This window comes from Garra rufa, chromosome 24, assembly GCF_049309525.1.
Source record: "Garra rufa chromosome 24, GarRuf1.0, whole genome shotgun sequence".
NCBI classification, from domain to species: Eukaryota; Metazoa; Chordata; class Actinopteri; order Cypriniformes; family Cyprinidae; genus Garra; species Garra rufa.
This window is the reverse complement of record NC_133384.1, coordinates 21,486,897-21,500,095: the sequence shown is the minus strand read 5'-3', so window position 1 is coordinate 21,500,095 and position 13,199 is coordinate 21,486,897. Positions and strand designations below refer to the sequence as shown.

The following is a 13,199-nucleotide window of genomic DNA, read 5'->3' as shown; positions in this document are numbered from 1 at the left end:
TGTTGTCTGGATAGATTAATAAATAAATAAATATATACAGTATATAGTAGTCAACATCTTTACTTTATTAATCCTCTGCAAATAACAAACATGCATTATTACTTTTAAACACACACACATAATGGTTTAAAATATTAAAAACTGAAATGTATAAAAGCAAATTATACCATTGTTATTACATTATGAGATGATATTATAAGTAAATTTAAAATGGGGTTCATATATATATATATATATATATATATATATATATATATATATATATATATATATTGCATTGATTTTAATGTAGAGAATTGTAGAGAGTCATTTAACAGATTTTGCTAAGCAAACGTTACTAATAAGTGCATTACAGTGTTGTTATTAATGTATTACTGTGGGAACGGGTTTTGCGCACATGGTAGTTGTCCGGACAGTTGTTTGTGTAGCTCCGTTGGTCCCATCTTGGCTACATTGTAATCAGAGCGGAGAGGAAAGAGAACTCGTCCATATTACAGCTGCTGTTTCAGGTACTTACATGTCTATTACTTGCTTCATTTCTTTATTTCGTTCTCAATCTGGACAGTGTTATTACATTTCATATGTTCTGTTACGTTCTCATGTCAGTGACATTTTTCCCTCATCTTGTCAAAATAATGATCTAAACCTTTGATTGGCCCATAGTTAGCTTGTCAGCAATCTGTCGACACCATCAAAGGTGTTGCGCATTTAAAATGACAGCTCGCTCCGCCGCACGGTTTGCGTTTGCCCGATGACAGACGACGGTGACAGTTTAATGACAAATTTCAGTTGCGAATTTCTCCCTGTGTAGAGTGCTAGCCTAGGCTTTTTATTGTCTCTGGGATAGGTTGCTAGCTGACATGGAGCCCGACTTTTTCTTTGTCATGGCCCTCCTTTGACCGACGCTGAGTGGATAGTCTGGCTGTCAGTCATCGCTTCTCGGACGCTGATTGGTTTTGAGGCTGACAGCCCAGTTTTGGTGCCTGACTTGTTCTGCGGTGCTGTCTGTGGCCTACTGTATTATAACAGAGGAGCAATACTGTTTGAAATGACTGAGGTGTTATTCATATGAATTAATTTCACGCTATTGTCAACGACACGTGGCTCTCGGTGTGTTTTGACTTGTGTCAATGCGGTTTTGTTTTCATATTAGGATTTACGGATTGCCTTTCTGAGGCGTTCATTTTGTCGTGCTGTCTCCTAATGGTGGCTATGTTTTAGATAGAGAGAAGTTTATGCTTCATACTATCCTTATTTATATATCCACAAAAATTTTGAGTAGATTTTCTTGCCGTCTCTATATTAACATGTTTTCATATGGGTAAACTGATCATTGGCAGATTTTAGAGTGATTTTCTTTTTTAATATTGCTGTTTTCATGTGTTTAAAGATAAATAGTTGACAGCTGAGATAGTCAGGAATTTATCATGTCCTATGATGTGATGTTGTTTTCTATCAAAATCTATTTTTGCTTATTCTTTTATAATTATTTTTATTTTTATTTAATTTAATTTTAATGACCTACATGGTATTGTGTTCTTAAAAACTGATTTACCACCACAGAACCATGAAATCCAAGTTGATTAAAATGGAGAAATTAAAATATGTGTTAACCAGTAACGATCACATTTTTTACACAAAACAATTGAACAATTTTTGTGATTTTTTTTTAATCTTTTAATATCTCTGAGCAGCGGTTTCTGTGGTGATGGACCCTCCCGGCGGCCGAGACGAGCGTCATCGTCAAGCGGAGCGGCTTCGGCGGGAGGAGGCATACTATCACTTCATTAATGAACTAAGTGAGGAGGAATACAGACTAATGAGAGACAGCAATCTTCTGGGAACACCTGGTGAGAACACATCAAATCAGTCTGTATGCAAAGATGCATGCAGTTTACCCTTTACACAGAGAAATATTTAAAGCATATTATGAAATATAGTGCATGAGGAAATAAAACATTCCAAACCTAGCCTTTTACTCAAATGAACAATAGATGGATATTTAATAAGGTGTGTCTTTGTTTGAATACAGGTGAAGTCACAGCAGAGGAGCTGAGGCAGCGTCTGGATGGTGCAAAGGAGCGAGTATCATCTCAGCCACGCCCTGAAACCCGCCCACAAAGCAGTGAGGCAGAGGGCAGTAGTGGTAAGGGATGGTTTTGAATTCAGTTGAATTCAGTTGCTCAGCTATGCTAATAATTTTGCTTTGAATGAACAGCTGGTTTTGTATGCAATAAACACCTCGCAGGCAGAGCCACAATGCATTTACAAAACAATTCAGAATGCATCTACGATTTTTAGCAACAATGCAGGGGCATAAATCTTGTCATGGCGGGTTATGACATGGATTTTATTATTATTTTAATATGGTTCTTGAGGTTTACTTATTTAAATAAAAAAAAAAACAAGTATGTGGAAAAATGATTTTCAACCCTCATTCTGACCCTCTGTCTGAAACAATTTGTTTTAAGGGGCGGATTCTTTAAGGCTTGTCAGTAATTGGCCACTGTTATGATTGGCTCACATCATTGCATAGGAAACAGTATCAATGATCTGCCCCTTCACTACTGCATTTGAGTGTTTTGACAACATGATCCAAAAAAAGGTAATTTCCAGACAAAGCATTATGAAATAATTTACTTACCATTTGTAATGCAGCTGCAGTCAGATTTAGTACCGCTTTCAACAAATGTTTCTTTGTGAACTCTCCATGACACTGTGCCTCATTTACAAAACAATTTTTGAGTATTTGCTTCTAATGCAAAGCAACACTTGCATTCAGCGTGCCAGTCAGTAAGCAACTGAACACCTGTGGGCGGGGCCCATGGTGAGATGGGGCCTATGGTGACTATTTGTCGATGCCTTGCTTTGGAGGCAGTGTTTATGCAAATGTTTCCACTCAGGAGATGTCATCTTGCACCTCAGATCAACACAAGCACTTTTTGGAGCTTGCTTTGTTTATAATGAGGAGGACGCCTCAAGCTATGAAACTTGCAGGATGTTTTAATGGTACAAAAACCTCTTATATGCCAAAAGATCAAGGCAAATTAGATTTCTCATGTCATGACCCCAACAACTTTGTTGTTGTCAGGCTACGTTTGTGATTCTTATGGAAGTAAACTAGTGTAATCTGGTACAATTTTTTAAAATATTTTTAAAGGAAGACAATTCAATGCATCCTTGTTAAATAAATTTAGTCAAGGAATCAAATTAGGTTGTGCAAGTTGAAACAAACCAAACGAATGAAAATAGTTTAATTACTTGCCCTTTTATTCATCAATACTGATAAGAAAATTTTCTATTCCAGGTGCAGTCGAACCAGGTGCAGAGACGTCTAATGGAGACTCCCTGTTGGAATGGCTGAACACTTTCCGGCGCACAGGAAATGCTACGCGCAGCGGCCAGAGCGGAAACCAAACATGGCGTGCCGTCAGCCGCACCAACCCCAACAGCGGCGAGTTCCGCTTCAGTCTTGAGATCAACATCAACCACGAGCAACCCGAGCCTGGAGAACACAGCGACACCCCTGACCCAACCGAACTTCCAATGCCTCCTCCTCCTCCACCTCCTCCTCCTCCTCCCCCAGTGTCATCATCTGCCTCTTCACCCACGACCCCTTACAACCCCTCAAGGTCTGCACCTTACTCCCTTCAACACCCCTCGCCGTATTCTACGGCCAGGCCCACCCTGGGAAGGAGGGCCGCGGTGCGCCGCACTCGCAGTAGCACGGCTCCGCCTGTAACACCGCCTCTGACCTCACAGGCTCCTCCCACACCTCTGCGGAGGAACATGCCTTCTTTGCCAAGCTCTCCTCCTCCACAGGCACCACTTGCTTTTCAGTCACAAGAGCAGGATGGTGGTGCCATAAGGGGTCAAATACAGGTCACAACCTCCTCAGTTAACGCAGGGGAGGGGCAGAATGGAAATGAAGGCCCGGACTGCCCTACCGCTCTGCCTCAGTCCAGCCCCCAGGTGGCGCCAGCCGCCCGCGAGCCACGAAACAGCAGGACTCGTTCACGTGGTCGCGTGCGGCGGGCAGCAGGAGCAGGTGGGGTTTTGTCTCGCTCTTCGAGACGTAGCCGCTCCCCTCTGGATCGAAACCCTGCCTCCAGTGTAAGCCCCACCCACAGCGGCAGCGCCGCTCCAGTGGAGTCCACTGGAAGTACAGCAGTTGCAATGGAGATGGGCGAGGCCGTTGTAGAGCCAGCAGCTCCTACGGATCCTCCGGAGGCTGGTGAGGAAGAGGGGGAGACGCCGGTGTCAGGTGCCGGAGGTGTGAGGCGCCACCCTACGATCATGCTGGACCTCCAGGTGCGGCGCATCAGGCCGGGCGAGAACCGCGATAGGGACAGCATTGCCAGTCGCACTCGCTCTCGCGCTCGGGCTGCCGAGAACACGGTCACCTTCGAGAGCGACAGCGGCGGCTTTCGGCGCACCATTTCACGCTCAGAGCGTGCGGGAATCCGCACTTACGTCAGCACTATACGCATCCCGCTACGGCGCATTTCTGAAACGGGCCTTGGCGAGCCTAGCTCTATGGCGCTAAGATCTATCCTCCGGCAGATCATGACCGGTTTTGGTGAGCTCAGCTCTCTTATGGAGACGGAAGCGGATTCAGAGACCACCACGCCCAACCAGGACTCTGCTTCTCCTGGTGGAGCCCAGGCGTACCGCGTTGCTAGTGGAGAGGGTGGAGTAGCCCACGGCGGAGTGGAATCGGCACGAGAAGGTTTAGTGCCTGGTGAGGAGGAAGGACAAGTGCGGGTGAGCAGGACTGGGACGGAGGGACGACCTAGCAGCAGAGACACTAATAGCTTGGTGGAAAACGGAACGTTGCCCATCTTAAGGCTGGCGCACTTTTTCCTTCTCAATGAAGATGAAGACGAGGAGCACCCGAGGGGCCTCACCAAAGAACAGATCGACAATCTGGTCACACGCACTTATGGTCAGGTTAACCTGGAGGGCGAGCTGGGCCGCGCTTGCAGCGTCTGCATCAACGAGTACGCTCAGGGCAACAAGCTGCGCCGCTTGCCCTGCGCCCACGAGTTCCACATCCACTGCATTGACCGCTGGCTATCTGAAAACAACACCTGCCCCATCTGCAGGCAGCCTATTCTGTCCAGCCATCAGGAATGATGTAAGCCTGTAGCTATCAATCAACGGACTGAACGACTGACTTTTGTTCCACCGTCGGTGGCACCTGTACATAGTGCTTCAATGTTTTCATTCTCTGAGATCCATTGTATTCAAGCTAAAGGTAGAACCAAAAGCAGAAAAAAGACTATAATGCAGAGATTTAACAAAGCTTTATTTTTTTAGACTCCTTTTGTTTTCATTTCTTCCTCTTCTTCCATTCACCATTATGCTTTGCGGACATATTAACAGACGGCGTGACTAACTCGGATGGAGTTAGGAATGTTAGCTTCAGCTAAAGGTGTGGTTACATTTACTGCTGTTTGGCGAATTTTCGTGGGCAAAATCCTCATTTCAATGGGTATCCGTGTAGGGTTGGGTATCGTTCAAATTTTATCGATTCCGATTCTGCTTATCGATTTCGATTCTTATCAATTTCTAGTTTTGATTTCAAAAATCTGAAAAAATGAAACATTTAGATGTCAAACATGCTAGTTCTGTCTTTTTACAAAGTGTTGTGTTGCAGCTGAATAACGAGCAAGCAGCTTACAAAACATCTAGGCACTTTTACACTTCTTTTACATCTTTTTACACTTAAGAACTTTAGCCTGTGGTTTTAACAAAAAATACCACAGCAAAAACAAATAGACTAATAGAAGTAAATAGTCAGTAATAAAATGGAACAAACAAATCAATTAGCAGTAGTATAAATAAATACAACTGAACAAATTTCAGGTACGGAATTTATAATCAAAAGTTTAAAAACACTGTTTACTTTTCATAAATAATATGTGACCCTGGACCACAAAACCAGTCTTAAGTAGCACAGGTATATTTGTAGCAATAGCTAAAAATACATTGTTTGGGTCAAAATTATAAATTTTTCTTTTATGCCAAAAATATTATTAATATATATTAAGTAAAGATCATGTTCCATGAAGATATTTTGTAAATTTCCTCCTGTAAATATATCAAAACTTATTTTTTGATTAGTAATATGCATTGCTAAGGACTTTATTTGGACAACTTTAAAGGCGATTTTCTCAACATTTTGATTTATTTGCACCCTCAGATTCCAGATTTTCAAATAGTTCAGAATCTCGGCCAAATATTGTCCTATCCTAACAAAAATACACCAATGGAAAGCTTATTTGTTCAGCTTTCAAATGATGTATAAATCTCAATTTCAGAAAATTGACCCTTATGACTGGTTTTGTGGTCCAGTGTCACATATATAGATTATCAAAGTTACGAAAGCTAATCAGTCAAAATCAGTAAATGATTTTCTTTCATTCTTTGTTAACATTAATGTCAGGAAGCATGTTGATTAGGCTGCTGTCTCTTTAACACTGAACGCACGCCGATCTAAAAATACCTGTTACACATGTGTTTTCTTTCACATGTATTTGCATTCACTTAAGACAAAAAACATCTGTGTTTATCATGATATATTAATGTTTTTTTATGTATATTGGTTGTATCTGTATATATCTGAAGTATCGATACATCAATACTGATGATATCGAAAGTATCAATACTTAAGTTGAAAATATCCATACTAAGATGTTTTATTTACCAGTGATTGTTTATTTATCAAAAAAAATGTAATGTGTAAATATACAGTAAATTGGACAAATAATATTATGCGTGCAACAGCCTGTCACTGGCAGTCCCTAATAAAAATAAACCATGGTTTTACTAAAGTGACCATAGTAAAACTATAGTATTTGTTGTTTTCCTTGATTACCACTTCTGTAAACATATTTTAACCACGTGTAAACAAAAATATAAATATAAAAGGGGTATCATTACCCATTTTACTCTTAGTAATTGAATAATTTAATGCATTTCATATGTAAAAGTTCAGTTTAGAAGTATTGTTATGGTATCGATATTTATATCGATGATTAAGTAGTATTTAAGTAGTATCACTCTTCCCTGTGCTTAAATGGTATAAAAATCACATTAAAATGCGAACGCAGAAATCGTTAAGTAGAATCGAAATGCGCGTGTCTTATTTGGAAATTCTCGATACCCAACCCTACATCCATGTGATCGGATGAACAATTTTCAACAGAAAGCTGCTTGGTTTGAACATAACTTCTCTGTGAGCAGTGCTTTGTACATCGCTACACTATCGACAATAAATATTGGATCTTGCCTGTAAAATTTCACCAAAATTTCACTAATGCAACCGCACCTTGATTCTATCTCACAAATTTTAAGTTTGGTGGCTTCAAAAAAATAGACATCTTAAAAGCTCTTTAAGGACATGTAAATAAATGAATGTCTGTGTTTTCAGTTTTAACGGTAAGACATATTCTAGAACGAACCCTACACTGGTTCATTTGCATTTTCGAAAGGAACCTTTACTTTTAAGCGCTTGCAGAGAAATCCACCGGTTTTGAAGCTCTATGAGTCCTCCATGTAAATGCTCCTTAATGTTGGGCAGTGTTCTTTTAAATGCGTTTTCAATCAAAGCAGGTTTTAAGTGTGATTTTTACGGGGTCGATAAGAATAGTCATGGGATATGAATGATGCATCTGGTCATAGATGAATTTGTCGTTGAAATTCCATGCATCTGCATCTTTATACTACGGGAAACGGCAATGAGCAACTCGGCAAACACTACAGAACTCAATTTTTTAAGCGCGGTCATCATTTTCCCTGTGGAGTGTCATAACATTTCTAATGAGAACAAGCCATTTGTATTTGAACAACCGTTTTGGAGTGCCGATGGGATTCTCCGATGTTGTATGAGCTAGTAAGTGCATGCTTGATTTGTACCTGCGTATAAACCCCTGCACATAGTTCACAATGTTTTAATGAAAAGCTGAAATCGATTATCACTTGAAAGCACTTGTCAGCCGCTTCACATTCATCATTCAAGCCTGTCATAGGCCAGACTTCTTCCAGGGTGATGCAATGATACAAGAAGGCAGTGAAAGGTTAAATATTGTTCTGTTTTCCTACTTTCTGTTTTTCTCATCACATACGTCCCACCCTGCTTACATATTCCCTCAGTATTTCCGCGTACAATGGTTTCACATATGGCCTTGTCTGAAACTCTGAATCACCATTTTGTACCCATCATGCAGTGTTGCTCGTTCCCCATGTGAGGCAAAGCGTGAAGTAGGACTTCTGAATGAAAGATCATGAATGTAGTGGTACCTTGCGTCTTTCCAAGGTACACTTTTCCTCAATGTACAATAGATGTCTGCTTATGTTTCAGGATCTCGATTAAAACAAAGACAGAGTCTGTTATTCAACACCTGTCCTCGATGTTATTGTTTTCTTGTATACTAAAATATCCCTTTATTTTGTCTGTATGTTGTGAGGAAGTGTGTATGTTCTGTACGAAGTGTGAATTGTAAGTATGTGTGTGTATTTTGCTGAATGGTTCAGAATGGTTTTTGAGCTGCTGCGTATCTGCGAGTGGGGGATCTTTGGCCATGAAGTTTAGATATTTAATGATGAAAAATTGACATCATCGAGCTATGACTATGTATTATGTTATAATGTGATGCTAAAACAGAAGAATATGTATTCTGTTACTATGTAATAAAATAAAACACATTGATTTTTTCTTCTCTGCTCCCTAACAGCGGAATGATAGACATGCTTTGTTATTCCCTGGAACCACTGAAAAAGTAGCTTTGTGTGGTAAATTTTTTTTTAATACTTTTATTCAGCAAGGATGCATTAAATTAATCAAAAGTGACAGGGTATATTTGCAGCAATAGCCAAAAATACATTGTATGGGTCAAAATTATTGATTTTTCTTTTATGCCAAAAATCATTAGGATGAAAAATCGTGTTTTATGAAGATGTTTTGTACATTTCCTACCATAAATATATCAAAACTTAATTTTTTTATTAGTAATATGCATGGCTAAGAACTTCATTTGAACCACTTTAAAGGCGATTTTCTCAATATTTAGATGATTTTGCACCCTCATATTCTAAATTTTCAAATATTGTCCTATCCTAATAAATCCTACATCAATGGAAAGCCTATTTATTCAACTTTCAGATAATGTATAAATCTCAATTTCAAAAAATTGACCTTTTTGACTGGTTTTGTGGTCCATGGTCACATTTATGTTGTTTCTATTTCTATTTAAAATAAATATTAATTTAAACTTTATATACAGTCAAGCCCAAAATTATTCATACCCCTGGTAAATCCTGACTTAAAGTTACTTTTATTCTACCAAGTTTTTTTTTAATTAGAAATGACACAGAAGTGATCTGCATCCGTGGAACCCACCAGTGTGCAGTGTTCGTTGGACTGTCTGCCTTGAGATGTTGCCACCAGCAGAGCCCAGATTCATCAGGATGGCCTTGGTGGTGATCCTTGATTGTTTTTTACCTCTCTCACTATCCTCCTGGCCAGCACAGGTGTCACTTTTTGCTTCCGACCACGTACCCTGTGATTTTTTTACAGTGCGGAACGTCTTGTATTTTTTAATAATACTTTTCACTGTAGCCACTGGAACTTCAAAACATTTAGATATGGACTTATAGCCCTTTCCTGACTTGTGAGCAGCCACAATGCGCAGCCGCAGGTCCTCAGTGAGCTCCTTTATCTTTGCAATGACTGTCCACAAACCAACAACAGAGAGCTTCTTTTTTCACCTGTTGAGTTGATTAAAACATCTGTTTCCAATCAATCAAGGTAATTAGGATGCTTTAGAACAGCTTGGACTATTTGGAATGGTATAGAACTTTGGATTTTCCCATAGACTGTGACAGTTTGCAAATGGTATGAATAATTTTGGACATGCCACTTTCTGTTCAAATGTAAATAAAAGCTGAGAAATATTTTTTTTTTTTCCACAATGATGCCTCTTGTACATCGTCTTATTATCTTTTGGGAGAAGCCTGTGTCATTTCCGGTCAAAAAAAAAAAACTTGCTGGTTGAATAAAAGTAACTTTAAGTCAGAATTTGCCAGGGGTATGAATAATTTCGGGCTTGACTGTACATAAAAAACTGAAATTTATCACTGTTTTGACAAAAATATTAGGCAGTGTAAGTGTTTTCATCACTGATAATAATAAGAAATATTGTTTGAGCATCAAAGCAGCATATTACATGTGGCACTAAAGACTTGAGTTTGCTGAAAATACAGCTGTAATCACAAGAAAAATTATATTTTAAAATTCATGAAATAGAAAAGAGTTTTAAATGGTAAAATTCATTGTAATCTTTTACTGTTCATCAAATAAATGCACCCTTTGTGACTCAAAATGTTTGACGGTACTGTCTATAAATTGATTTTAAGTCCTAACTAAGTGAAATAGCTATTTAATGTAATAACTGCAGGTTTTTATAGTGTATAATATGCACAGTGGCCATCACATAATTTTAGTCATTATACTGTAGTTGTGATGTAACATATCAGCATCTCCAGAATATTCCTATTGTCCTTAGACAAAAAACTTTAAAAATGAATAAATAATGTATTAAATACACTGTTACATTATAGTAAAAAAGAGTTGTTTTTAAGTAAATAGCACAAGCAAATAGCTACGGTGGCTGACACAGATCTAAAGCTGTCGTCGTCTGAGACAGTAGAGAGTAGCCAGCAGTAAATAAAGCAATTATATTTACTTAACTATTCAGCATTCAAATGTTATTGTTACTTGTTCATCATTGTGTTAGTGTTTTATTTGCAAGAACAACATAGTGATGAAACGCAATATGTAGAGTTTGTCCATTTAGGGCTGCTGTAATAGAGGGTTTTCACGAAGAATCAATCGGCCATATTGGCGGCACTGAACATAAACAATGCCACTAAACCGAACAAAACTCGCATATTTTGCTAATTATGATCTCTAGAAAAAAAAAAAACTGAGGAACAAAAGGCCAGGATTCTTATCATTTCCAGTCAGGTAGGTGAAATTTTAGGCTAATATGTTAATACGGCTTGTACTATCTAAGTCCTTCCTTCCATAATTTAGCAGCTCCTATGCGTTTTTTTTTTACATGGTTTAGACAGGATACATTAGCAGAACAACAGTATTCAGTAGTACATTAACTGTTCAATCCATGCTGTTGTTTACATCCGAGTATCGGCAGTATAGCCGCGCATCCGGGTAACTGACCAAGCGATTTAATATATATATAGTTGTGAAAATTATATTGCATTTCTGTCAATAGATCCTCGTAAATAATACACACTGCACCTTTAAGATATTTTCTTTAGATATTTCACATAAAATATATAGTTAAATATTGATTCATTCCTATGGCCACCTTTAACCCTGCAACAATGCGGTTCAAAGTTCAAAGCCTACAACATTGTTAAATATTAAATCACGGTAAAGTCATAAACCAATATTCTAAAATTGTATATTTACATAAATGACAATTAACATATTAGTAATTGACTGCTAAAGTCCAGACCACACAAGGGCGAATTGTTCAGTCCATTTGGGACAGGCGGGGTCTGATGACGGAGCGAGCGCGGATTCGCCTGAGCATTGGCACAAACAATAATGCGACGGATCAGCAGGATGGCAGAAGCGCGTCCCCGACCCAGTGCGCGCGGCTGAGGGTGACCCATCATCAGGAACTATGCTGCCTCCATCAAACACCGCATCCCTGCGCCTGTGGCCCGCATACCCCCGCTGAAGCTCGAGTATGCTATCATTTGGCTCCCGCTGCTGGAAGCTCCACACATGCGTGCAGAATGTATTTCAACAGACGGTCGAAGAAGATCCACAGCGAGGGAGGTAAGCATGACATAATCTGCTGACAGGGGCGACGGACACTGGCACTGTTTACGCGTGTGTTTTGTATTGTACCATTGGATATTCGCATGTTCCTCTATGTGTAAATGATTATATAATAGTATATATATGTTACTAACTATATACCCACACATTAGAAAAGCATCAGTAATGCTCCACCTGTCCCGCCTGGTGACGCTCTCTTGTAGGTGACCTGTCATTTTCGCTGTGTAAACAGATAGGTTACCAGGGTGATGTTCGGTTTTAGGTTATAAATTAGCGGGGACTGTTCTTCAGAGATAAACTGTGATGCGGCTGTAATGAATCTTATCCAGATCTGCATAGACGTTTGAGGGAGAAACTCCCAGTTAGTGGTTATTTAGCACATCACGTGACTGTTTAAAGCGCTCTAACTTTCTAAGCTCATAGACAGGTCTGCCTCACCTGTTGAGGTCATCTGTACCTAGTTAAAGTGTCTACCTTTTTATTAATTACTTTACATTTAAGATATAACATTTAAAATATAAGAAAATTCTGTTTAAATTAGATGCTGGAATGTACATGCTTATTAGTCCCATATATTAAAGGTTTGACTTAATTTCATTACAAATATTAACAATAATATATATAATAATATTATTGTATAAATAAATAAATATCCACCCACTAAAATCATTTAATTATTTAGACTTTATAAAACTGATAAAAAAAAATTAAACTCTTGAACAGATAGGAAATTGCAGAAATTAAAAATGTTATTTCATGTTATTATCATTATTATTTTTTAAAGGTCATTTTAAAGCATTGTTTTTACATGCATGCAATATACACAGAAAAAAAGTAAATATAAATCATATGAGAAAATATAAGAAAATGTCATTTACATTTATTAAAAGTGTATCTTTGCTATTTTCTAATATTGTAATTGTCCGGCAATTTTACCTACTCAATATCATTACAAATATTTAAAATAAAATACATTTATTGCATACACTGAACTAATGTATATAATTATTATTTTTGTTTGTTTGTTTGTTTTAAGTTTAATTTATTTTTTGGTAGATTTTGTTTATGTGTATATATATATAATTTCTTTAAATTTATAATTTTTATAATTGAAGAAATGCAAAAAATGCAGAAATTAAAAAATATTACAAAGATTAAGATATCTGTAAAACTAAATATTTTCATAGATCATTAGATGCTGTCATGTACAGGCTTATTTGTTCCATTTATTAAAAGTCTATCTTTTCTAATATTGTAAGTGTCTGGTAAATTTGACTGACTCAATTTTATTACAATTATTTTAAATAAAATCAAATAAACAAGT

The 13,199-nt window shown here is 38.1% G+C and overlaps 2 protein-coding genes across 2 annotated transcripts in view; both read left to right on the top strand.

Annotated features, from left to right (window-relative positions):
• The first annotated feature begins 442 nt into the window (after positions 1–442).
• On the top strand, positions 443–8,713 carry rnf6 (ring finger protein (C3H2C3 type) 6). The gene is made up of 4 exons (XM_073830909.1): positions 443–509; positions 1,695–1,850; positions 2,033–2,146; positions 3,308–8,713. Exons 2-4 carry the CDS (start codon positions 1,709–1,711, stop codon positions 5,134–5,136), a joined length of 2,085 nt encoding a protein of 694 aa, XP_073687010.1. The 5' UTR covers positions 443–509; positions 1,695–1,708; the 3' UTR covers positions 5,137–8,713.
• A 2,909-nt stretch (positions 8,714–11,622) lies between these two features.
• Positions 11,623–13,199, top strand: part of LOC141300243 (phospholipid-transporting ATPase IB-like) — a 41,494-nt gene continuing 39,917 nt past the window's right edge. Inside the window, exon 1 of the mRNA XM_073830568.1 lies at positions 11,623–11,872. Within this exon, the coding sequence (XP_073686669.1) occupies positions 11,830–11,872 (43 nt within the window). The 5' untranslated portion in view covers positions 11,623–11,829. The remainder of the gene's footprint in view (positions 11,873–13,199) is intronic.

Bases quoted from the DNA above. Each gene is read 5' to 3' on its own strand.
- rnf6 (XM_073830909.1), top strand. From the start codon at position 1,709: ATGGACCCTCCCGGCGGCCGAGACGAGCGTCATCGTCAAGCGGAGCGG. The intron at 1,851-2,032 runs GTGAGAACACAT...GTTTGAATACAG, and splicing joins CAATCTTCTGGGAACACCTG to GTGAAGTCACAGCAGAGGAG. The intron at 2,147-3,307 runs GTAAGGGATGGT...TTTCTATTCCAG, and splicing joins TGAGGCAGAGGGCAGTAGTG to GTGCAGTCGAACCAGGTGCA.